Source organism: Heliangelus exortis, chromosome 22 (genome assembly GCF_036169615.1).
Source record: "Heliangelus exortis chromosome 22, bHelExo1.hap1, whole genome shotgun sequence".
Lineage (NCBI taxonomy): Eukaryota > Metazoa > Chordata > Aves > Apodiformes > Trochilidae > Heliangelus > Heliangelus exortis.
The window spans coordinates 4,000,971-4,027,209 of record NC_092443.1 but is presented as its reverse complement, the minus strand read 5'-3'; the positions used below and the strand labels follow the sequence as shown (position 1 = coordinate 4,027,209).

The 26,239-nt window shown below is 45.4% G+C and overlaps 1 protein-coding gene across 2 annotated transcripts in view; it reads left to right on the top strand.

Moving 5' to 3' along the window:
• COL27A1 (collagen type XXVII alpha 1 chain) overlaps window positions 1-26,239 on the top strand; it is a 143,700-nt gene that overhangs the window by 16,250 nt on the left and 101,211 nt on the right. For both annotated transcript variants that reach the window (XM_071766088.1, XM_071766087.1), the window contains 4 exons: window positions 8,026-8,079; window positions 16,749-16,802; window positions 21,700-21,753; window positions 23,312-23,365. In XM_071766088.1, the coding sequence (XP_071622189.1) occupies window positions 8,026-8,079; window positions 16,749-16,802; window positions 21,700-21,753; window positions 23,312-23,365 (216 nt within the window). The remainder of the gene's footprint in view (window positions 1-8,025; window positions 8,080-16,748; window positions 16,803-21,699; window positions 21,754-23,311; window positions 23,366-26,239) is intronic.

Here is a 26,239-nt window from a genome sequence, read left to right as displayed (position 1 = left end):
GCATATTTCCAAGAGGAGAAATTCAGCAATTGTGAACTTCTCTTAAAACATTACCTTTAAGTGGTAAATCAGGGCTTTCTGCTCTGAGCCCAGGGAAATCCTGCTCTTTTTCATCTTCTTGCCCTTGCAAGTGACACGAGGGTGACCAAGCTCCCAGCTCCCGCTTCCCCTGCAATGTAAAGAACTTATGATTGAACTGGAGTGGAAAATCCCTCTCAGCTTGTGAATCATAGTGAAGAAACAGCTTGAGGCTGTGGAGGGCTGAGGGAAGAGACGGCAGGATTTTTCCATCCTGTCTAAGAACAACCAGAGTCCTAAATTGAGGGAAAGGAGAATGTTTTGAGGCTCTGTCTGGCTTTATCCAATTTGAGTCCTGGAAACAAAGTAGGCACTTTGAGAAGGAAAGGTTATGGCTCGGCTGCAGCTGCCTGCCCTGCGTGCTTGAGAGCTCCTCTGACTCACTGAGACCTCTGTACCATATGGCATTGGATGTCTCTGACATGGGAAAAGAAAGGAGAAAAGACCAGAATGGGAGTGTTGAGAAATTAATGTAGCACTCCCATGGCCAGACAAACATGTTTCAGAGCAAGAGCTGATAAATGTTCTCTGCTTGAGTAATTACCTGGCGCCGTCCTCCTGTTGTTGGGCAGACGTTTCTGATGAGGTCAGTGCAGCCCTTCCTGCTCTGCTGCTTGATATCACAGCCTGGATGGGGTAGGTTAGGGGCTGGGAATGTCACACACGAGTAGAAGGGTAGGATGATGAATTAGTTTTCCCAGGTGTTCTGCATGATACGAGGTCTCTTCAAGACAACATCAAGCTAGGCAGGGGAATGTGGATGGGAAAGTGAATTTTACCTTTTCAGCAAGGATTGGGGCCCCATTGACAGTGATCTCTGGGCAGAGGCAGGCTGCCAGCCAGCAGCGCTCTGCCTTTCTGGCTTCCCACTTAGGGAAGGACCACCTCTCATCCTCCTCATCCCAAAATCAGGATGTGATTGACAGCCAGGTGCATGGAATGATCACTTCAGTGGTCCCTTTAATTCTGGCTTTGTGAATGCCACCAGAATAACTGTGTTGTAAGTTTGGCTGTGCAGAAGGGTTGCATCCCCACAATGGAGAGAGATGTCTATCTGGTTAGAGGAGGGCAAGCAAGAGGCTAAAAAGGGTATGTTCACCTGGGACTGAATGGCAGCACTCTTCGTGGGTGAATCTGTCCTGAAAGTCCAGCATGGTGCTGTGCAACAGGAAACCAAGCTGCTGCATCCCACGTGGAGCTAATGGTTGGGCATTAATTCTTCAGGAATGTTGGGTTTTTCTGGGAGGCTAGAGGAGGGAGAATATGCTCCTAAAAAAGAAAAATTGCTTGGGAACCATTAATAACCACAAGCATCTGGGATCTCAGCTCTGCTTTTTCTTTTCTTTTCTTTTTTTTTTTTTTTGGAGGAGGAGGGGGAAATAGCAAAAAGAACACCCAAACATCATGAGGAGTCAGTAACTGAGCACTGACTCAGCAGCTGGCAGTCATCCCTCTGAATCATCCCCAGGGCTGCCTGCAGCACCTCTGCTGAGCCTTGCTCCAGGTCTTCCATCCCTGCACAGGGCCCAGTGGGCCTTTCCTGAGCTTGCAGAGCAGCCTGACCCCAGCACATGGCTGTAAGTAGCTTGGACACACACCAAAAAAAAAAAAAATTATGAAAAATAGTATTTTTTTCCCACATGTCAAGCCTGCAGGCCCTTGCAAGGTTGTGATGTGATGTGATAGGTGTTTTAAATCCTTTGGTGGATGGGGTTACCATTTGCCTGTCTATACCAGCAGCAGGTTTGATGGGGAGGTTTAGGGGGCTGCAGCCCTCTCCCCTGCCCAGCAAACTGCCTGCTGGGCTGGCTGAGCTCTGTGCTACTGTGATCTGGTGCAGCCCTGGGGTATGGCTGGGTTGTACACAGCACACCCCAAGTTTGACCTTTCTCCTGGATGAGACTGTCATTCCATCTCCTGGATGAGACTGCCATTCCATCTCCTGGATGAGACTGCCATTCCATCACCTATAGGCTGCCATTCCACAGCTTTTCTGACCCCACAAACACAAAGTCCTGTATTGACTCCCCTGACCGAGGGTTATTTTTCCAGCAAGAAAACCATACCTGCTGCTGAACGTGTAAGAGAAGAGGGCCGAGTTCACTAAGAGTCTGTGGAAGCAGTGAGTAATGCAGGAGGAGCAGGGAGAGAGGGAGGGAACTCGTTTCCAGTGACTCCCCCCGTAGCCCGGGTCGGAAGCGTCCCCGGGCGGGCGCGCCAGCAGCTCCGGTTTCCATCGGCGCGGTGTGCGGCCAGGAGCCCCCAGTTCGAACCCTGGTGCCGGCAGCACGGCCAGAGGGGTGGTGTCCTGTCCCTCTGGCAGGCAGCCTGCCTGCCTCCAACAGCAGATGTGTTTCTGAGCCCGTCCCCAGTCTAGACTGCTCCAGCTGCCATCTTCCGCACGAGTGGTTTGTCTTGGAGCCGCCGCCTTCCCTAACGAAGCAATCCCTGCCAAGTCCATCAGTGGGCAGGGCAGAGAGAGGTGATGGGGAACGCTGATAAAATGTGAGGTGCCTCTTCCCGGTCTTCCTTGTACCAGAAAAGGCTCCTCAAGTTTGACAGCTTATGATAAATTCAAGAACACACAATGTGTTTGAATGTCTCTTAATGAATGAGTCATATTAATAGAAAAAAAAAGAAAAGAAAAAAAAAAGGGATGGCACGCTTTGTGTAATTCATGGGAAAAGCTTCAGCCTCACTCACACAGTTGGATTGTAATTTTTGCTAATTTATCCAGAACGATCCCCAAAGGAAAATCTTGCAGGCAAATGACTAAGCATCAGAAAGCTCTATTTGTGTAAAACAAAGCTCATTTTGAAGAGCAATAGTTGAAAGTGTGATCGAGATAAATGTGCTGCAAAGGATGTAGGGATGTGTTGTATAAATATATACAGGTATTTTTATAAATCTTTAAAAACAAAGTGAGTGATACAGTATGGGATCCCTCTATTTTTTCGCACCCTTTCAGACTTCTTTCCAAGGGCTGAGACTGCCTGAGAGTCTGAAGTGCCTCATGCAGAGACTGTTCCTGAAATTTGTCTCTAGAAAAGCTGCTTTCATCAAGCTGAAATACTAATATTTTGCTATGTATTGTGCTGCCACTCAACTTGGAATCCAGTTGTGGACAAGGGCTTTTCTGTGAGAGGTGTTTTACAGACCCAGAACAAACATCTGTGTCTATTGTGGAAGTTAAATTACAAGACTGGCTTCCCCCCAACGTCTTGATTCCTGCCAGAATTATGAGGGCTTTTTCTTTTTAGGCTGGTTGAAACACAGATGTGTCCAATTTTAATATGATAAGCCTGCCTTGGAGAAGAAAGTTACCAAAGTCCTGGATCATTTTTCCTCAGCACTGCAGTTCTGTTTAGGCACTTATACTTCAAGCCAGGTTTTAGTTTTAGTCCTGTCTCCTCTGTGCAGTGCCTGGCAAGGACAGTGAGGTGAAGCAGGCTTGGCATATCTGTTGAAGATGAGGTCTTCTCCTCCTCTTCTGTTCTCCAGAGCAGGGGATTTTTAATTCTAGCATTGCCCCCGTAGCTGCTCGGTCTCTCTGTGCTGGTGCTTTCCAGGTGTACAAGGTTAAGTGGTGAATTTGTGGCAGTGGCCTTGCATATGAAATATGCCTCATCCTCCTCCAGGAAGAAAAAAAAATGTTCTCTGTCTGCAGGGGTAACGTCACTGCTCAGAACTTGATGCCAAGATGATGCCTGATGAGGAGAAACTTTAAATATGTTTTAACTTGGGTTTTACCATGTGAGAAGGAAGAACATTCTCTCTCCTCAGTCTGTGCAATGTTGCAGAATGCCCATCTCTGAAGAGCAACCATTTTGGTGCCACTGATGCTGAGCAGGGAGGCAGCATGGGGCAGGCAGCAGCAATTGGAGAGGCTGTAAAATGTAGATGTGTCAATTTATCAGTGTGCACTGGAACATGAGCTGAATTTTGTCCTTGGTAATTGTCATCTATTTCCTACTAGACTGAGTACTTGTCCCTCAGGAAACAGCCACAGGAATACTGTGCTGTCTGAGCAAGTTGGTTCAGCAGGCATTCAAAAGGAGCAGAGTCATTTCCCAAATCACCAGCACCTATCCCTGTACCCTTGTGCTTTCCTTGAAGCCCCCTCCAAACAGGTTCAGCCTTGCTCAGGGTTGAGATCTGAAGGCACCCAGCCCCCTGGGGCATTGCTGCAGGCAGAGGAAGCAGAGTAAGGAGGGTGAGGCTGTGGGAGAGGCAGAGGTATGAACTGGCAGCAAGAGGAAATGGGGTAATTTCTCTTGTCCTCAGGGTCCCATGTATTTCCCTTTCAGACAACTTAGCTTAATTTTCCATATGCAATTTGAAGCTCAAAAAGCTAAGGGAAAAAAATCTCCTTTGCGCCAGAAAGTTTCCCAGCAGCAGCTTAGAATAAATCCTGTAATAATTTGGTGGGATCAGTCATCTTTACTAATGCTACCGTGGGAAACTGAAAAGGGTTAAATTTTTATGTGGCTGCCGTGAGCTGCTTCAAGGAACTGTTCAGGCTGGTTAACAATTCAGCTGTTTGGCTTGAGAAGAGAGAGGATCTGCTGCTACCACGTTTCTCCTTGATCTCTTATTTTGCTTTCTGTGATAAAAGGGGGTGTGTGTTCTCTGCCGTCAGTTTGCAGAGAGGAGGAGGCAAGAAGCCAGAGAAGAACCGAAGTGCTAGGAACAGTAGCTTGCTGCAGGAGGCTGCCAGCTTTGCTGGTCTCATGGGACATCCCTGCAGCAGGAGGACAGGAGCAGAGATGTCATCTCTCTGCTAGGAGAGGGGAGCCTTCCTGCCTCTCCCTTTGGAATTCCCAGGGGATGCTCCAGAGGGTATAATGGGAAGGTCTATACAGGGTCTGAGTGAGCACTTTTTAGCCATGCTTCAGGGGGGAGGTGTGGCTGGTGGCTGTGGGGACTGCATGGACATTATTACCTCCTGGTACACCCAGCAGCTTGTTTCATGGTGGCTCCTTGATAGAGGCCTCTTACTCTCCATGTCTCAGAGCCCTGCATTTCAAGTGGGAATGCATCCATCAGCTCTAAGTAGCTGGGCCCTGATCCAGTCTCACTCTTCTCTGGCTGTCTCTCCGGATGTGCATTTTTGTCCCTGTGTATTCCAGCACTTCTCTCCCCAGGCAAAGCCAGTTGTCTGACGTGGGCCTCTTGTTTGAGAACTTGAGCTGGATGATGCAGAAGTCCATGTGTAGGGCAGAGGAGAAATGAGTCACTAGGAAGTCACAGGCCATGTCCCATCCAGCTACCAAGGAACTCTGTGAGAAGCTAGAAGGTGGCCTTGCAGTGCATCTTGTTTGACAGCTACCTGTGCTCATCTACCAGTCCTCTTCTGCCTTGGCTTGCTTGTAATTTGTATGTGGTCACACTCTTGACTTATGCAGCTACCATAGAGGCTGGACACTTTTTACAGGCACCTTATTCCTATTAACCTTCACGAGAGGAAAAAAAAAAGTCTGAAGGAAAACCAGATTAAACCAAAGCAAAGTGATAGGGACTCCTGAATTGTGTACTGCTCTCTCAGTATATAATATGTGCTCTTCCAGCAAGATGCCTTTCCCTTGATTCCCTATTCCCACCCCAGTGCAGGCATTAACTCTCTCATTTTCATGCTAGCTTCAGTTTATTCTGAACAGCCCACGTTTTTGGAGAAGGTTTTTACTCGAATGGCCAAGTACAACTGCAGCTGCTGTTAGGGGGAAGGTGGAAAAGGTCACCTCAGTCTGGTACACATGGAACACAGTTCCCAGACAGTTGCATCTTGTTTACTTCTAGGGGTAAATAGGGATGGGTTTGAACAGAGAAGAGGTTAAAGATTTAAATTAATATTTGGTAAACTCTATTAACTGCTGCTGGTTAAGTTGCATCTGATTTGTGTTTTAATAGTTACCTTCCCAACTAAAAGGACAAGGGGATTTTTTTAATAAAAGCTTGGATTCTGGAGCACAATTATACACGAGGCTTCAAAAAACCCTACAATCATGTGTCTATTTGCACAGCTGTATAATTGCATTATGCACGGGGCCATGGGCTGGCACAATGGCAGGTTAAAATGCTGTGTGTATTGCTAAAATGAGGGTCAGCTGTATCAATGCAGGTTGTTAATACAAGGACCAGTAATACTGTGTCAGCCAGCAATAAGCAGCTTGCAGAGAGGTCAGATAAAGTGTCCCAGGCCCTAGAGACTGGAAAGCTCCAGGACAGGCAGCAGTGTTGGGTAGCAGTGAGTGATGCAGTGGTAGAAGGATGTCTAAGTGTGGGACATCAGCTATTGCATGCTGTGTGGGATCTTACATTTTTAGAACAATCCTTTTCTTGTCATCTTTACCACAGATAGAAATAACTGGGAAAAAAAGTGATTCATCTTATGTCCTGACAAATTGGTAGCACAGGGAGACCTTCCCAGGGCTTTGCTTACTCCTTGCCCTTAACCTTTTTCTACTGTTCCAAGCTTGTCTGTGTCTTTTTTCAAAGGTCTCTTTTATATTAATTAATTTGCTGCTTAGGTATGGGAGGGCTGGTAATATTAAGTGAGTGTTTATTCATCACCTACATGCTTTAGACAGGTTTTCTCCATTCAGAATCTTCTCCAGAGTATGAGGTTTAAGGTGGGGATCTCCAAGGTAGGTTCCTAAATCATGCACTTGGCAACTCCTGAAAACTTCAAGAAGAGGACAAACTTTCCACTCTTCCTCAGTGCTCTCAGTCTGCAGAGCCCGAGCAGCCTGGCAATCCTGCAGCAACAAGAGGGGCAGCCCTGCAACAGGCTGCAGTGGGGGTGTCTGTGTGTGTGAGGTCCTCCAGAGATGACCCAGAGGGAAGGGATTGAGGCTGTGCTGGGGCCAGGGTGCAGCTGCAGGGCTCGTGCTGCACCTGCTGCATGTGATGCACCCATCCTCCCCCCAGAGCTTTGCCCCTGGGATCTGCTCCCCTGACCACCACGCAGTTGGAGATCCCAGGCTGCCTTCCAAATATCTTTCAGTCTGTTGCTCTGAATCTCTCTCTCTCTCTCTCTCTCCCCTAGATGCAATGAAAACTTTGTCTTTTGTAACAAGCTACTAGAATATAAACCCTCTGAGAGATGCTTTTATTAACAGTTATTCTTTTCAGACATGTTTGGCTTGGGGAAAAAGAAGTTTTGAGGAGTTATTAAGAGTTGCGAATGGCTCTCCAGAAATTCTCCAGGCCATTGAAAAAAAAAAGAATAAATAAATGAATAAATTCAAAGGAGTTCAAACCTTACTGGTTAAGTATTTTTTCCAAACCTGTTTCAGATCAGGGCACAGCTGGGTGCCTGATATCCCTGCTTTGTTCTCACCCTTTTCCAAGAACCTCTGTTACTCTGACATACATGCCTTGACCTCTATATTACAGAGCTATATGTAAGAATTTCCAGCACTGACATCAATTTTATTACATTTTCTATCACTCTGCTCATATGAAGTGCTGGGATGTGATCATGTTGCAGCTCATGTAGGAATGTACAGTATCAAGAGCTACACAGCCTCAGCTGCTGTACATTACAACACCCAACACTCCACCCTCGCCAAGGTGCTAACAGGTTTCTTCTGTTGGGTGCTACCACGTAGCAGGAAACTGAAGCTGAGAGACACAGTTGTTACAGCACATGTCCAGGAAACTGGAAGCATCAAACACAGCTGTGATCACAGGAATGCCATCCACAGCAGAGAGATGTGAATGCTTTATCTCTGCTCTGTAGAAATGGATGCTTCTGCAGATGTTCTTGTGCTTGGTTTCTGTCCCTTTATGGTAATTGTCTAAGTTGAAGGGAAATTCTGGCCATGATGTTATAACTTGCCCTTTTCCCCAGGTTTTCTCCAAATGGTTGTGTGGTCTCCCTGGAATACTGCCAGGAGCACCATCCTGTTACAGAACCATCATTAATACTTGTTTTTATTTTTCTAGGGTCCACCAGGTCTGCCAGGCTTACCAGGACCACCTGGCAAGAGAGGATCCCGAGTAAGTGGTTTAAAAATTTCTCTCTGTTTGTACTCAGATGTGCCTGACCATCCCAAGGTCTGTTGTATGTTCCTATGCCTGAGAAATGATAGCTTTATGCTCCACTGTCAAGCTCTGGTCTTCTTCCTTTCTCTCATTCCTTGTTCAAGATTTTCAGGGGCCACACTTGTGGTTTGCAGCCTCCTGGGGCTGAGGTTTGGCATCAGCAAAGGTGAGGGATGAGTTTCCAAAGGGCTGTCAGAAGAATGAGATCTGTCTATCTCATTTTATTTCCCATATCCATTCCTTCTTGCAAACTTAGATTTGACTCGTTTGTTGTGTCTTTCTCTCTCCCCAGCTTCCCTAATTCCTTCCTTTGAGATCCCTCACTGTCACTGTGCTTTCATCAGTGGGACCATGGTCTAGGACCAAGGACTAAACACCCAAGGATGAGCTTTTGTATTCCCCAGACTGAGTCCTGCTCTCTGACTCCTTTTCAAGATCTGGAGTAAAATTTCTGAGCGGTTCTACAGAATCCTTTACAAATTACTGAAAAGTTCCTCCTTATATTGAATTCTGATGTAGATCTTTGAACTCAGTGCTATGCTGAGGAAACATCTGGTGCTGAGTTGCTACAGCTAGCACTGAGTAAAGCTTTCTGCACTGGCCTAGCTGCAGAAGTAGTCTCCCAAATCTGGGCACTGTGCCTGACCTGGATGCTGTTGGCACTGTTTTGATGGTAGCAAGGTGCTGTCCCACAACATATGGCCATGGAGCCCATTTCCTGAGCACTGACCTGATGTGGGTTGAGAATCAAAAGATGCAAGTGTCTGAGGCTGGAAGGAGTGAATATTTGGATCTGTGATCCAGGCAGCATCCTGGCCTGGCAGCAGAGGGAGATTTCCTCACACATACTTGGCTAAAACTCAACTACATGTAATGTCTTTAAAGAACAACCAAGAGGCTAAGAGCTAAAAGTGTTCCCTAAGGACACTTGTTACTGCCCTGTGAGATCTTGCTGTAACCAGTAAAGATAAACTCAGGATCTTTCTGCAACAGTAAAATCCAAAAGATGTGCAGGACCTCCTACAACCTGGGCTGGAATACTGATTTGGGCCCTAAGTGTAAGGCATTTCATAGCACCACCATTTTAAGGACAGGACAATCTGTTCCACATTAGATATGTTATTTAAGGCAACATCAGCTCTACTGGCTGTACAGTCCTGATGTCTTCTGTTAACAAATACCTGAGCATCAGCCACATCAGCAAATTGCCTGGAGGTTGCAGTGCTTACCAAGTTCCCATTAAGGCTGAAAGTTTGTTCTTACCCCAGCCCATTACTCAAGAGAGGTGTTTGGTGTTACTTGCCATCCTGTGGTGTGCAATCTAGACTCCATATCTGGAGGCCCCAGCTGCATCTCCTGCCTGCTGTGTGCATGGTGGAATTTCAGTTCTGTATCAAGAGTTCCTCTGCCAGCAAAAATTGACATTTTCTGAAGCAAAAAAGCATCGTGGAAGCTGTGTCATAACTTCACGTGTTACTCCTCAACTGTGGAAAGCTCCATCCTATATTTAAGATGATCTTCTAAAAGACAAGAAGCAACAGAGTATTTCTAGAGTTCAGTCCCTGACAGAGGTGCTGAGAATCAGCCCAGGGAAGAGTTCCCAGTTAGGAAGTGTTCAGCACAGCTGAGCCTGGCTTGGCTCAAGCCTCTGCAAAGAGGCTGTGCTAATTTTGGGAGGGGGCAAAAGGGTCACCGTGTAAATGTCTGGCCTGGAGCACAGGAGACAGAACTGCTCTATTCATAAGTTGTTTTGACTTTGCAACATGTTTTTAGTATATTTTTTTTCAGGGTTTACAGATTTCATTGCAAAGAAGAAGAGCTGCCAGAAACTGAGACAGGCTTAGGGGAATTCTTGCATCTTTTGCTTTTGTTGTGCATGAGCCACTTAAAAGTAATGTGCAACACTAACAGGGTTATTGTTCTACCTCTGCCTAACCTGATCCTCAAACTAAACACCTGCACAGTTCTTAAACCAGCCCAGCCCAAGGGTAACCCATGAGATGTCCCAGGGTTGGAGCTCCAGAGAGGAGGTGAATATTGCAACTTTGCTCTCTTCACTGCCAAGGGAAAGGAAAGATTTTTTTCCTCGTCACCAATGCTGTTTATGGCCTAAAGCATGAGACATAATTGCCCTTTTTGAAGCCTGCATAATTTCTACATTATTAATTCTTTTACAGTTACTTGGCTCATGTGAAAATCTCGTTCACAGCATTTGACTTATGACCTTCTGTAGCTGCAAAGTCCCTCAAGTGGCTCTTTTGCTGAGGTAGCACAGTATTTCCACTCCTTAGAATTCTTTGTTGCCTCTCTTACTTCCCTTTCTCCCCCCATACTGCTCAGGGCAAATCAAAGATCTTGCTTTGAGGGTGGGTCTGTGGTCAGTGAGAGTTTGAAATGAAAGCTGATCCCATGATTCTGCCTCCTTATTTCCAACAGAAATAATTGCTAGCCTTGCCTCTACAGTCTGAATGCTGCTGTGCCATGTAAGCAGTGGCACCAGGTTCCCAATGACAAATGCCACTCTCTGTGGCATTCATGTGCCACCCAAGGCAGGGCAGCTAAGTGAACAGGGGCAGTCTTCTTGACAATGATGATTTCTCCATTTTTTAAAGCCAGTCCTCATTTTAAGAGCATGGAATTAATTTTCCACCCTTATCATTCAGGATCAGGAACTCAGTGAGACAGATTCAGACTGTATGTGTGCTCTGCCCTCTGCAACTACAAGGGGAGAGATGTACAACAATCAGAGCTGGGTGTTTCTTCTCCAAGGGGAAAGAGTAAAAATGTTTCAGTTCAGATGAATGGAAATGCTGGCTAAAACCTCTCAGGAGGGTTTACCTGTATAGATATAGAATGCAGACCTGTAAATATTGCTGTACTGGTCATGCACACATTACAGGAATATTTTTTCTCTTTCTCTATCCAGCTAGGATTGTTTTCACCTTTTATGTAGACATTAAAGAATTTGATGCATAAGTTAAGATCTATCTGCACCTCTTCTCCTCAAATGAGTGTGCCACATGCCTTGGCAGTTGTCTGTGTAAGATCTGAGGTGCCTGGAAGGTTCTGGGGGATTTAGCAAAGAATGGTTTCCCCAGGTTTCTGTGATGGGAAAGGCCTTTGCTGGGCACATAGTGGGAGACCTTTTCCAGAGCTGTGGGGGGGGGGGGGTGGCACTTGGGTACACACACAGCAACCCTCACAGAGCAGTTCTGTGCAAGCAGTGAGTGGCACCTATTTTTTGCAGATGACCTTTTGCATTTCTTCAAACACCAAGGTTCTGTGGGGAGGCAGTGGCCGAGGTTGGGTTTTGCTGGCAGAGCTGTGCTAACAAGCTTTACAAGGAACTGTCAGCAGAGGACTCCCAGTGGAGCAGTAACTGCTGCACCATTGTAGTTTATTCCAACCTCACCCAGGACCTGATTAGCTTCACTCCCAGGCTGTCTGCATGAGGAGCTTTTGCCATCACATCTACTGCTGATCACAAATTGTGACTACTTGTAGTCCTCACTGGTATAATTAGACCAGCAAATCACCCATGATTTAATAAGTCTGCAGCAAAGTACTGTAAGCCATGACTCTTGGTCCTAAATGCTGCCTTCCAGATAAGTGCTGTGCAGACCCGTCCTGGTTTGGGCCAGGATAGAACTAATTTTCTTCTTGTAAATTTACGTTCAGCTGAGTCTCTTCTAAGTAGCTGCACTTGCTGAAATCAGCAACAAGTTTCTCAGTCAGTGTTGGCTTCTAGGACTGATAGCATTGGATGTTTATAGCTATGGCTGCAGAATGGTCTGCAGAACCAAGACCACTGCTTGGTTCTGAGGAACACTCTACACTCCAGAAGGGGAAAGGGAGTGAAGGGGTCACACCTGCAAACCCTCTTTTAGGGAGGAGGAGAGCAGACAGGTGACCAAAATTCACCAAAAGGGAGTACTGCATCCCATACATGTCATATCTCAGTTTGAGGGATCTCAAGTGTCAAGCCCTTCTTTGCCATGGCCAGCATCCCAGGAGGATTCTGTCTGCCTGTCTGCCTTTGGTCCTGATTCATCCATCTCAGGAAGATTCTGTCTGGTTTTCTGCCTGATCCCTGCCCTCCTAAATCCGTGTGTTCCTGCCTCCAGCTCCCGTCTGCTGCTGACTCCAGCAGCCCAGCCTGGAACTTTTCCAGGGCTGCTCTGTAGCCTCAGTGGTGATGTGAGCATTATTGGGTGGAAAGGGGAGGAGGAATGTGATATAGCTTTTGTATATTTAATAATTTTTCTTTTTCTTCACTACTGTTTGGTTAAAACTGTTTGGTTAAAGCTGTGTAGTTTAGTTTCCAACCTGTAAGCCTCTCTCCTTTATTCTCTCTCCTTTCTCTGTCAGGGAGAGGGATTAATACAGAGCATCTGTCATTGGTTTAATTGCTGGCCTGGTGTTAAACCCTGACAAGACCCTGGTTATGTGTCCCCTTCCCACATGAAGGAGACAGCAAGCTGACACGTGTCAGACACGAGTCCAGCTGCTGGCTTCAGTCCCAGGACAGTAAGGGAAGAGCTATGGTCAGGCTTTCCAAAACACTTGGATAATACAGGAAGCCAGGTCCCACTGGAAGTCTCTGACAGGTGAGAAAACTCAGGTACAAGGCAAGGAGTGTTTTACCAGTGCCCACACATAAAAATTCTGGCATGCTGCAATTGCTTTTGGTTCATTATAACCTCTGAAAGATGCAGGAGAAATCCAAATGGATGCATGAAGAAAATGTATATTCACTCTCTGCTTTGGGATGCTTTTGCCATCTTCCTGTGAACCTTCACAGCTTGAAAGATTGCAGGGTCCCAGTGTAACACATCCCTGTTACATCTGAGCTGTAGCTGCAAAAAACCTCCCTTTCCTTCAAAATGCAGGGCTTCCCTCCTAAAACAAGCAGCAACTTAGGCAGCTGTAGAGGTTCCCTGGTATCCTCACACCATTAGGAAGATTTTCCAATTTCTGAAAAGAGGTGTTTAAAGAAACAGTTTGTTTGGCTCCACTTCAAATATTCAGCTCATTTTTCAGCAAGGCAGAGGTCAGAGTGGGATCTGCAGGTCAGGAGCAGAAAAAGTTGCTTTGCACAGTGAAACCCCAAGACATAATGAGTTCTGAATGAGCGGTCATTCCTCTGACTGAAGCTTTCTAGCATTTAGCAGGAGTTTGGAGGATTTTTTTTTTTTTTTCCCCTCCTTGTGAACGCTGGAGGGATGAGGGGGAGCTGTGCACAGTTACACTTTTGTTAAATTCTGTGGGCTGTGAAGCAGTTCACATAAAAGCACTTCTGTGAGCAGGGTGTCACCGAGATGAACTGCATGGAGCTGTGTGCTTCTCAAGTAGCATCATTCACGTAGAAGACATTCCAGGGAGATTACAAACCTTTGGGAACCCCCTTCCCCCTCATTTGGAGAACACATTCAGGGATTGTTCTGATCTCCCGTGCCACTGAGCTTTGTGCTGTCCCGTGGTCAAATTTTCCATGGAGTTTCTGGTGTGAGGCTTGGGAGAGTTCAGCTGCAAGTTTGCTTGGTGCTAGGTTGGGTTAGTTACCAAAGTGGGAGTGAGCAAGCAGGCAGACCTGTAGTTAGTAAGATGTTGTGGGATTTTTTGATTCAGTGGTCTCAGCATTGTCCCCTCCTGTGTGTAGAAAAGAGGAGCAAAATTAATGAATTGATGATAAGTATATTTAAAATACCAGTTTCTAGATTGGAGTGGGAAACTGAATGAAATCCAGGTTAGCATGAGTGAAATATTGTTGTTAATGATAGGACTACACAGGAATTAACTCTGGAGGTGCTTTTCTGTGAGGAGGGCTGTTTCTGGGAGCACTGCATGGGGATGGATAATTTTGCTGGGCACACTGGAAGAGGAAAGAACATTGGACAGGGCTTGGTAATACAAGAGTGTACAGCTTGGGGACATGATGACTGCTACTGGGGCTTGCAGACTGGTGCATGGATTAATTTGTAAGGCCTGCCTGTCCAGATTTAGATTCCTAACAGCTCCTGAGTCCAATGCTGTCCCCTACCTTTTGTTACTCAGCCCATCTAATTGTACCACACTGCATCTTCCTCCTCTGCCAAGAATGTGGGTGTAATCACAGACTCAGGACTAACCATGTTGGAACACATCAAGAGCAGTTATTTTTTTACCATTTTTAGGACTACTGCCAGACTACACCCTTTTTCTCTCCACAGTTAGGAGAGCAGTTTTACACATCTAGCAGAAGCCCCAGACTTGGTTACAGCAGTTTCCTGTGTACCAGACTGGACTTCCCCCTGTCACTTCATCAGCAGGATGTGGCCACTTCTCACTAGGATAAGACCACATTGGTCTTTGGGAACAGGGTGGGTTTCTGACCTCCCTTTGCATGGATTACACACTATGAGCTCCCTGAATTCAGTGGTTAAGGTTACATCTTGTGTAAGAGCCTGTGTGTTTCATAACCATGTCTTGTCACTGGATATTGGGATTAGGTTCTTTCTCCCTTCCTCCCTCTTTTTGGTTCAGGCTTTTTAGGATTGGGTTGCTGTGCTTTGGGGTAGCTTTGGAAGTGCCTGCACCAAATTTTGCTGGAGGTGTTGTTAGTCTCTTCTCCAGGAGCTCTTGATTGGCAGATGAACTTATGTTCCAGGTTTCCTCCTGGAAACTATCATTTTCTGCTAGGTGTCACACATAATCTTGCTGTTTCCTCCAGTCTGACACAGTTTTAAGCCTGCCCAAGGCTATGGTAGAGCAGGATTTCAAGTTAACTGCACTGAGATGGGCTTTGAGCCAAGCTGCCTGACTCCAAAGCTGAATAACAGCTGAATTCCCTCCTCAAATCTACCAAGCAGTCTGGATTTATAAACCCTACCTAGATTATTTCTTATGTGTAAGAGCTTTTTAGGAACTCATCTTTTATAGAGACTTTACTGTTCTGGTTTCTGTCACTTAATATTAATTTTTCTACATATTTTAGACTTGAAAGCCTTAGGTTGAAGTGCTTTTGCTGCTACAGATTTGTTGAAGGATGTTAAGCAGCACCTAAAGTCTCTGTTTCAGTGTCCTACCCAGTAAGGTGAACAAGATGATGCCTTAGTTTGCTGGGAAGATGAATGTATTGTAGACTACTTAGTGCTCAGTTATTGTGGTCTCAGCAGCTATCTGGGTTTTCAAATGACAAAGCTGATACTCCAACACCTCAATTTTAATTCAGGTTGTTTCAGTCTCAAACTCACAGCCAGGCTAAAGTATCAGAGAATTTCAGAGTGAAAATTTGGAAGGGCATTAAGAATAGGACAACAGCTGTATTTGCTTGCAGGCTGAAAATTCAGAAGGAATTTAAGAATGGAACATTAAATTTATTGGGTTAAAAATGTCATTTGAAAAGTTCAGCCTTGGCCTTTTAATTGAACAGCCTCTTACAGTGTGTGTTGTGAAATAGCACTGAGTGTTCAGCAACTCTCTGCACCACAAGATACAATAGCTAGATTTAAAAAAAGCCATTATTTTCTATTACAGTGTAGTAAAAATTAAAATGAATAGACATCAGCACACTGATGTTCTCTCAAAAGAGAGCAAGGGCAATGAACTTGGATGGCAGTCACATGTTTAACTGCAGTGATTTTACTTGGAAATCAGACCCTGAAGATTTTGGCCCCACAAATGCTGAAGAGCTCCCTGGAAATGCTACAGTTTACCTTCAAACCAGAGGGGACATTAAAGTGATCCTCATGATGGTGCAAAGCTCCCACACAGTCTTGGCAGGACAGGAGCCCCTGGAATTGAATTCTCAGGTTGTTTCATCTCTAAGGAACGTGTTCAAGAGGACTTGGAATTGTTATTACTTCTGCCTGAAAGGTTAACAGATCTTCTGGGCTGTATACAATCCCAGGACAAACTATTCTTAGCTGCTTATTCCAGATAACTCCTTAAAGAGTCTTTGGAAAATATGCAGGGTTGTTTAAAATATGATGCAAAAGAAGATAGTGCTGTGTGTGACCTGAGGTGGATACTCTGACACTGTCACTGGCTTTCAAGACCTATGAAAAATATAGATTTCAATAATTTAAACAGGGACTTCTCTTTGCTCTCCCTGTTTTACAGGCCAGCCATCCATTCTCTCTTTAATTTCTAAATGCAAAAATCTGGTTTCTAGGGAATTTAGTTAACCTGGAATAGCTGGACAATCTAACATTTCCCTTTAGTAATTAGTTTTCTTCTCTTCCATTTTGGCCATAAAAATTAACACTGCCACACTTGTGCTCCTCTCTGCTGACCTGCAGCTCTTCCTCTTGGGGCTTCTTGCAGAGCTTTGACTCCCCTGACCCCAAAGTAGTTTCAGTTCCTGTTGTGGAATATCTGGTGTACCCAAATAATCTTGTCATGACACATCTTGTGGTGTCAGACACACAACACCTTTTGTAAAGGTAAGTGGGAACTGGCAGCCCCATTTCACTACCCCAAAGGTGAAGGTCTCTTCCTGCCAGGGTGCAGGTTCTGGTGCTGTTCTGGTGCTGGTGTTCTGTGTCTGGCTACAGAACAGCCCCCAAGACTTTCTGCCCCTCCTGGAACTGATGCAGATGCTTACTGACTCCTTTTGACTGGTTTGTGTTTTTTATGTTTTTTAGGGTCCCCCAGGTCCCCATGGAAACCCTGGCTCACCTGGCCCCCCAGGCCTGAAAGTAAGTATTCACTGGGGTGAGGAGCTCTCACCATCCTGTTTCGGATGGTCCAGTGTGGGAAGTACAGACTTTCTGATCCTGCTCAGAATTATGAGTAGCTGGAGCCATTTCTCTTCTCCCCTCCCCCCTGCTCAGTCCCTCCAGCAGCACAGCCAAAGCCTTTTCCTGTGCTTCTCACAGACCCTGCCCATGCCTCAGCTCTTGGTTCTCCCTGTTTTCAAAGTCTGAATTATTAGGATTCTGCTTAGCTCTGCCTGTGCCAGGGAGCAAACTGCTGTGTTGAGGTGAGGGCAGTGGAACCCTCCCACTCTGGAGCCTCCCCAGGTCCAGATTTCTTTCATTTCTCTTTTCTAGATTTTGCAGCTTGCTCACCCACCTTTGGGTGCAGACAGCAGGGGAGGACTGGCAGCATTGAAATTTTATCCTTTGTGTCTCCTTCCCTTTCTGGAGTTTCTGGGAGCCCTGACCTCCATTAGTCCTCCCCAACTGGTCCCATTCTGCAGTGTCAAGAGCCTTGGCTTTGTGTTTTGTTTTTCTTTTTTATTTTTTTTTTTCTTTTGTCCTTTTCTCCTGTACACACCTCACCCCCAGGAAGCTGGAGCTTGCAGGATCTGGAACTCTGCAAGGCTGGAGTCATGGTCCCTCTGCAGCTCCTCCTATTTTGTGATGCTTTAGCACAGATGCAAAAGATGTTTCAGGAAGCTATTTTATTTCCCAGCTTGTTCTTGAGTGTAAGGATTTGTGTTACCTAAAGACTGTGAAGTTCCTGGGAATTTGTTTTTGGATTGTTTTGGTATCATTGTTTACACAGAAATAGATTTATATTTTATAACACCTGTTGAGACTAAAGAATAGCTGAGTTTTGAAAGGCAAAGCTTAACACAGGTTTTCACTACCAAGGAAGCTGTAGGATGTCTCAGCCAAACAGAGAGAAAGGTACAAGCAAGAGTCTTTCCTTTTCATGATCTCATCAGTAGGCAGAGATGTTTTGAGCACTGTCCATGCTCTGGGAAAAAGATTGTGGAAACTTGGCATGCTGCCTCTGTGTGATTAAAAATTAGGCACTGGAGACATGCTGGTGAACAGCAGCTGTTTTAAATTCTAAAGTGTAGTTATATGGCCCAAAAAGTGAAGCTGTAAAAGTTCTACATCTTAGCATTCTGCTCTTATTCTCCACCAATGACTTCCAGATCACACTTGTCAAGTTTTACAAGTCAAATCAAAGTTCTTTTATCTAACTTCCAGTCCTGCACATTCAGCCTGATTCAAGTTGTAGAGCATGTTTCTATGCTATAGGATTTTTTAAAACACCAAACACTTTTAGCCTAATGCCTTGTCAGAAATCATCATTTTGCTGTAAAGTTGTGTTCAGTTGCCCTCCTACTAGAAATAAAAACTTCCTGTAAGCATTTTTCCCCCATCTTGATGTGGAGCCTGGCAGCAAGAAGCCCTCAGTGGATGGAGAGCTGTAAGTCTGCAGCAGAGATCTGGTGTCATCAGTCTGTGCTACATATTTTAATTTTGCCCAGTCATCATTGGCAGGATTAGGCTGTTCTACACTTTGTCAAAAGAAATATTAAGTTTGCAATTGGATGTGAGAGCTTGAGCTCAGCCCTGGCCTGGGTATAACTTTACTTCTAGCAGGGAAAGCCTCCTAACCATAACTGCAAGATCCTTGTTTATGAAGGGAAGGTGTTTTTGGGAAGCTGTGTGTCAGATCTTGGAGTCTTCTCTCCTTCCCTTCATTTTTCTGGTGTTACACCAGTCCCAGGAGATGGACTTTGCACCACTTTTTCCTATCTCACCCCCTTGCATTTTAGATGCCTCTATCCTTTACCAGGCTTGACAAGCCTGCACCTAGGGCCTGGTATCTTCCTAGAAGAGCCAGCCCATGGATGAAATTATGGACTTGTGAAAGCTCAGCCTGGGCAACAAGACAGAGCAGCCCCAACTAGAAGTTCTCTTGTAGAGAGCCTTCAGAACTCATCCAGAACCTGGCTGCTGGACTGGGTCTTCACTAGATAGCAGTTAATACCATGGAAAAAACAATGCAAGAAAGGAAACTGGAGTTTCCCAGATAGATACAGCTTGGAAAGAATTACTAACACCAAGTCATTGTCACTTAGGAAGTAACCCAGGAGCATAAAGTTTTACCAGCTGAATAAGGTCAGGCATTCAAATGCATATCAGGGATGTGATGTGGCAACACAGCTGGGACAGATGTGTCTTTGTCCAGGTCTCTTGTCCACCTGTGTTGCACTGGTGAGCACCAGTGTGGTGGTTTGGGGCTGCTGCATTTCTGATCTCTCCTGTGCAGAGTGCACCTTATTCTCATCACTGGAGCTGAGCCCTTGTAAGCCCTTGTACTTAGGAAGCTGATCTTTTGCACAGAGCTCTGTGCAGCTGTTGAGCCAAATTCCTGCTGTTCTGCTTGGGCACGATCCCACTGCCCTCAGTGCCATTACACCAGCTTGTGCCACCTGAGAATTTTGTCCATCGTGCTCTGTCAGCAATTCATAATGCTCAGCTGCTCAAAAAGGACTTCTTGCCACTTCTTGCATTCTATTTGTTGTCCTTGGCAGTTGTAAAATTGCTGTTGAATCTCGTTAGCAAAGACTGATTCTAGCAGATAACCTCTTAAATAGCTGTAAACCTATACTGGGTGAGGGCTGTGGCTGCCTGTGTGACCAGGCTGTGCTGCTGGGGGGGCAGCAACCAGATGTAGCACTGAGGATGCCCTAACATAGTTTGGGGCTGGGAAGGGGGTTGGCTGCCAGGCAGGGTGCGTTTTCAAAAACCATTCCAAGAGTTAGGTTTGCATCTCTTATCTGGAAATTTTTGGCATCAGGCATTGGTATGGTTTGCTTAGTTAGCTGCCCTGGATAAATTTCTTGATATAGCTCGAGGAAAAACTGAACTTTCAGAATGGCTTGGCTCCAAGAGAGCTCTTCACTTTCTCTCACTGATGTTTAAAATGCTATATAGTAGGGTTGCAAAGCTGAGGTTTTTAAATTGAACAGCTCCAGACTTCTCCCAGGTAGGGAAAAACCAGAAGAAACCATGCAGCAGTGTGCTCAGTCAGCTGGGATGAAAAAGAGAAGCTTGTGGGCTAGGTGCCATGGCTTAGTGATGGACAAGGCTTAGGCTAATTCCTGTGTTGTGGCTGCTGAGAGGTGGGCAATTAATCCACAGTTTCAGCCCTCAGCATCCAAGCACACGTTCTCTCTGGCCCTGATGCCATTTTGCTGATTAATCTTAGGAAAGTGAGATCCTTCTTGTGGCCAAGTTCTTCACCTGTGTGATGGTCTCAGTGGTGTTGAGCAGAGAACCATGATGCAAAGCACAGTCTCTGCTAATGAGATCTGGAGCTTCCCAGGGAAAATATAAGAGGCTTGTATTCCTTTTCATGGCTCAAAGTCATTCCACTGAACACATGGCAGGATTTAGGCAGAGCCGTGGGTGTCTATCTGCTGCAGTAAATGAGTTTTGCAGAGGAGAAATTAATATCCTGTGATCCTGAGGAGTGCTCTGATCTGCTCCAAGCAGTTGTAGCACCCACTGACTACTCTAAAGCTCAGAGAGTGGGAGAATAGCCCTGATAACAGCTGCATGCAAAGCAAGATTATCTGCATGACTTAATTTACTGTTTGGAAACCAGGCAGCCTTCATTCAGAACTTGCTGAGATGCATCTGCCTTGAATCAGCAGTGCTCCCTACAGTCCATAGCCAAGCAGTCTCACTCCCTGAACCTTGGAGCTGATGGTGGAGAAGAAAAGAGATTTACTCTCTGTGCATGGTGGAAAGTATGTGCCAAACATACAGTGAGGCTGCATGGAAAAGCTGCTCAGCTGGCTGTAACCAGACCTTGGTGCTGCTAATGAGAAATGCCAGGCAATAAATATCATTACTCCTCTGTTGGGTCTCTCCTTCCCTCCAAGCACTTCACTTGACAAGCATTAATGAACCCTCACAGCTGTCCTGTGCTTGCTTTTGACTCCCATGCTGCTGATGTGGCATGCAGAGGTTGTGACTTATTTAAAATCCCAGGAGGGTTGAATGGCCAGTGCCTGGTGATTTTGGGAACCTGTGTCCTACCTGTGCCAGAAGAGATGTTACACAGCCCTAAGCTGCTTTGTAGCTAAGCCTCAGCTCTCCCCTGACAAAAGAATGTGGCATGCTTCTGATCTCTTCCAATTTTTCCCATTTCTATCCCTCACCATGCTAGGTGCACACACCTTTTAAGAACTTAAACTGGGATTTTCAGAGAAATCTGCTGGAATTAGCTGTATAAGTGCTGCTGAAATTCCAGTCTGTGTTTGTCAGAAGATCACAGCCTTAAGTTGTAATTTCTTACATCACAGCTGTTAAAAAGGAAAATAAAGAATGCTGCTATGTAAGATAAAGTGTGCCTCTTTCTTCTGCCAGCCTGGAAGCCTCACAATTGCTCTGGCTCTTGGTAGTGTCTAATTAGTGTAACTTTCTCTGCAGTTTCATCTGTTCCCTACAGTTAAAATATCAAGTTGTTAAGAAGGATGGTTTAGCTCCAGTAATAAGCTTGGTAATTATTTTTGTGATGGTAGCTGTAGACAAGGAAGAAATCACAGCTGTCTAGTCTAATAAGTATCAAAAGTCCAGACATTGCCTTCTTCCAGTTATCCTTTCTTTAGTCAATTTAATACTGTCAAGTACTATTTAAAATTGAGTGCTCTAACAGCAGCAATCACCAAAACCAGCCCCAGCAAAACAGCTGTACCCAGGGACTTTATTACATTGGGATGTTGGGGCAGGATTGAGAGAAACCAAAATGCTTCTCTAATTCGCTGGCTTGGTGGAAGCAGAACCACATCTATGATTTGGGTCCTTGGATTGTGTCATTAATTGAAGTTTTTCATTTCAGGGTCAGAAAGGTGATCCTGGGCTGTCACCTGGCAAAGCTCGCAATGGACAGAAGGTAAGGAGCTGCCCAGAGTGTGTGGGCACCCAAACCACAGGGTGCTTTAGGTCCTGAGCAGGCACATGGATGGAACCCACACTTCAGCCACAAGCATCACAGCTACTCAGTGGACTTGGCCTTTCCACCAAGGGCTTCTCAAACCAACACAAAGCACAAAACCAGGGAGTGTAGTGACTTTCTGCATTTAGCAGCTGTTAAGGATCAGAGTTCTGCTAATTCTTTCCAATAAATTACAACTCCTCTTCTTGCTGTTTCACAGCTGAGAGATTTTTACCTCACAGAGGTCTAGAAATGAGTAGTAGAGTGATCAGGACTCCACAACATTTACCTCAATGACTTCTTTCAGCTGTGCCTGCACAATTCTTCCTAACCCATGTCCAGGGCAAGAAGCTGCTTCTCTCCCTTTCATCACAAGCCTTGCTATAAATGCACAGCTAATAGAGAGCATCAGCCACGAAGAACTTGGGCCCTTCATTTGAAACCAGATGCCATACATGAAGCACAGCAAGCCACACAAAGGCAGGATGGAGGGTGAGGCTAGAAAACATTGAGGAGGCTCAGGCTGAAACCATGCTTTTAACTTAACAGCACAAGATGCCTTTGGAAATTTCTGGTATGCTACATTGGAATGGCATCACATGGAAACCATCCACCAGCAGAGTCTGGAACCAGTTTCTTGCAAGCAAGCTCAGTGTATGAGAGGGAGAGATTCAGATCACTTTTAGCTCATGTTAACAAGGCTTGATTCCTCTTAGCAGTAATAGAAACAAGGAGTTTCCAGCAGGAGTTTGGAGTGATGCCTAATTGTCAGGCTAGATACTCCGAATGCATTTTCAGTAAGCAGGCCCAGCACAGTGTTAGGAGCTCTAAAGAGGTTTTTGATCCTAATGACAGGAGGCCAAAATGGGCTTGGACAAATGGGTTGGGTGTTAGAGAGGTCTTGCAGCAGTGTGCTTCTCCTTTCCTCTGATGACTTGGGTATGCCAGATGGGATGGGATGGAATCCCTTTTCAAAAGGACACTGAAAAAAACCCCTTCCAGCAGCATCCTGCAATGTTTAAATCTCTGAATCAACAACTTATACCATCAGTACCAGCTGAAGTAGAGCTGTGGGCTGAGCCAGTGCAGTATCAGAGTGGGAGCACAATCAGAGGATTTGGCAGGAGGTACCTGTTCTTGTTGCATTTAAAAACTAAAATTTTCTTTCCTTGATGATTTAGATGCCTATCAAAAGGCAAATGAAGCATGTGACTGAATGAGATCATTTAAAAAAAAAAAAAAAAAAAAAAAAAAGAAAATATTCATTCTGTTGGCAAAAAGCTGGACTCCAGCAGCAGCTGCCATTAATTAACTGGGTTTATTATTTATATGAGCCACTTAATAGAGATTATGTCTAAATCCACACTTCTTATCCACTCAGTTTTTGAAGAGTTGCAGTTAGCATTAGAAATATCAATAGCTGGGTGCTACTGTCAGCAAAATAATTTCAGTAACAATACACTGGGCATGGGGAAAACACTGCTGAAAATTAATTCAACTTGCTTGATTCCTGCAGGGAGATTTGGGCTTACCTGGTCTGACTGGGTTTCCTGGACCACCTGGTAGAAAGGTAGGAGTATGTTATTTTCTAGTGAATTTGAGAACTTTTCATTTTAGAGTGTTCTACTCTAACTGCTTATATGTTTTAATTAAGTCCTCGTATCAAAAAAAGTCTTTTGCCTGTTTCACCTGCGTAAAACTGGGACATAGAGCTGAATGTTCTGTTTCTGTTCCTTGATTATATCCCATGACCCATTGCACTGTGTCTTCCTTCTGTACCTTTCCAGTGTTAATCAGCAAGGGGAATTTAGGTCTGGTTCAGCCAATAAGTTAACTTAGGGGGAATCTACAGCCAGCATCAATACTCAAAGATTCAGAACAGGACCAGACATTCAAAGGAAACCTGGACTGTCTCTCCTGGTAAAGTCTGTTTCCAACAAAACACCTCTATGCCTTCCCTTTATTTTGCCTGGAGTCTGACAGCACTACCCAAGTTTTGCTTCTTCTGTTTCCATAATCATGTTTCAGCATCATTAACATCAACAACAATGCACCTATGCCTGGAATAGGATCCGTAGGGATGGAGCACAGGATCCATCCCTGCTGTCTGCTGCAGCAGTGTGTGTGCTGGTGTCATGTGTGCAAGCCTTGCACAGCAATTCCTCAGCAATCCACACCTCGAGCTCACACCTTTTATATATCAAGGATCCTTCAGCTGACCTTCCAGTTCCAGGCTGTGTTCCAGGTTGGTTTGATTATTTGGAAGCAGGACCTGTTGCAGGGAGCTGTTTGATAGGGGGGCTCAGCAGAGGTGACCCCTTCCCACAAAGGACTGACATAGCCAAACTCAACAGTTAAAATTAGCATCTTGTTTAAGTCACTTCATCTGTCAATTGGCCACTGAATCATAGAATCATAGAATCCTAGGGGTTGGAAGGGACCTCGAAAGATCATCTAGTCCAACCCCCCCTGCCAGAGCAGGGCCCCCTAGAGTACATCCCCTAGGAACGTGTCCAGGTGGGTTTTGAATGTCTCCAGTGAAGGAGACTCCACAACCCCCCTGGGCAGCCTGTTCCAGGGCTCTGTCACCCTTACAGTAAAAAAATTTTTTCTGATATTCAACTTGAACCTCCTATGCTCCAATTTACACCCATTACCCCTTGTCCTATCACTGGTCACCACTGAGAAAAGCCTAACTCCATCTCCCTGACACTCACCCCTTACATATTTGAAAACATCCCCTCTTCTGCCAGTTAGCTGCACACAAACACCTCACACAAACACTCAACTGGGCTTTAAGCCTCTGGGGAACCTTCTGCCCCCATGACTGTGTGTATGTTTTTTCTTGAAGCCAGATTGCCCAGGAGTAGGGGCTGGGTTCATCTTTGTACTTCCAAGGCTGGTCATGCTTGGGGTGCTGTGTGGAGCTACAAGCAGCAGAGTGATTAATTACTGATCTTTTGCTGCCACAAACAAGTTCTAACAAATAGGGTGCAAAGAATACTATTTTCCTGGTATAACAGCTCATAAAACAAAACCTTGTGGTTAGGATCAGCAAAATGCAACGTCAGGAGTGCAAGGACTTGTAGTGGAAAAAAGTGGAGAAGGAATAGGAGATTGAACAAACATTCCTGCATCCAGCACATGGCCTTCCCATCTGATTTCAGCTCCCCCAGGACAGGGCAAAGGCAGGGCTGTGCTTCTGTTTCTTACAGTAATGAGCAAGTTGGATGCTGAATTTTTTTCCTTTGGTGCAGCTTAAAAAAACAACCTCCCAGTAGCACTAGCCTGGCAGTGATTTTGGTGTAACCTGGCTTTTATTAGCATCCTGCATTAAGAAAAAATTACAGCTGCTGGAAAAATGTTTGGAAAAAAAAATCTTTTTTTATCTGGATTCCCTGCTGGCATTCTCCCAGTGAAAATATGCTGGTGTTAGGCTGGAGATGGGCAACACAGCTTGGCTACCAGCAAACAGCAACACTTTGGAAATGGCCATCCCTCCAGTGTGCTCCATGGTGGGACTGGGAAAAGAGAGAGCTCTGAGGGCTTTGATCTGAAAACACCAAGTAGAAAATTTCAAACAGGCAAGATAAATGTCACCAAGGGAAACAAAGAACTTTTCCCACTACATGGAACAACCACAGCAGAGCAGCCTGTGGGGCTGGGCCAGCTCAGTGCCTGCCTGGAAGATGCAGAGCTTTGCTCTTTTTAGGATCCCAGAGTCTGATCTCAGAGCACCCCCAAAGTCGTTTTTCCTGTGTGCATCACCAAGTGCATGAAGCTGCCTTACAGCTGGAATTCTCATCCCCTCCACCCAGGGCAAATCTGCTGAGCAGTGGTTCTGAGGAACAGTGGCAGGACTTGGCTGCCCATTCCCTCTGGGACAGCAAGGTGGCTTTGGGCTTTGGCTTTTGTTTGCAGACTCCTGATGTCCTGCAGATGTGTCCCAGCAGAGCATGGCATCACTGCTCCTGGCCTCAGCTACTGTGGAGGAGAAAATGGTTGTAGCAAAGTGTGAGACTGTGGAAGGCAGCAGCAGAGAGAGAGAAAAAGCTTTGTTAAAGTCACTCAGAGAGTAAAGACAGAGCAAGGAATTGGTCAGTGCCTCAAAACACATCCTGTCCTGCCCATCTCCTTCTCTTTACTCTTCACATTTCCTATCAAAAGTGCAGGATGATCCTTTTTAGCTAGGAGAGCGTGGATTATAAATACCATCACAGATGAGTAAATCCTTCACTGGAGTGCAATTTCCTTTCTAAATCACGGGCCTTTGTGTTGAGCACCCTGTAATCATCAGGAAGTGTTTGAATAAAAGAGCAAATGCGGTTGTTTTCATACCCTCTGCCCTGTCATTTTAGTGCTATTTGAAGAGGATTTTAGCAGGTAAATACTTTCACATTGCAGCCAGCTTTAGCATACACAAGCTTTTCTGCTTTTTTCCTCA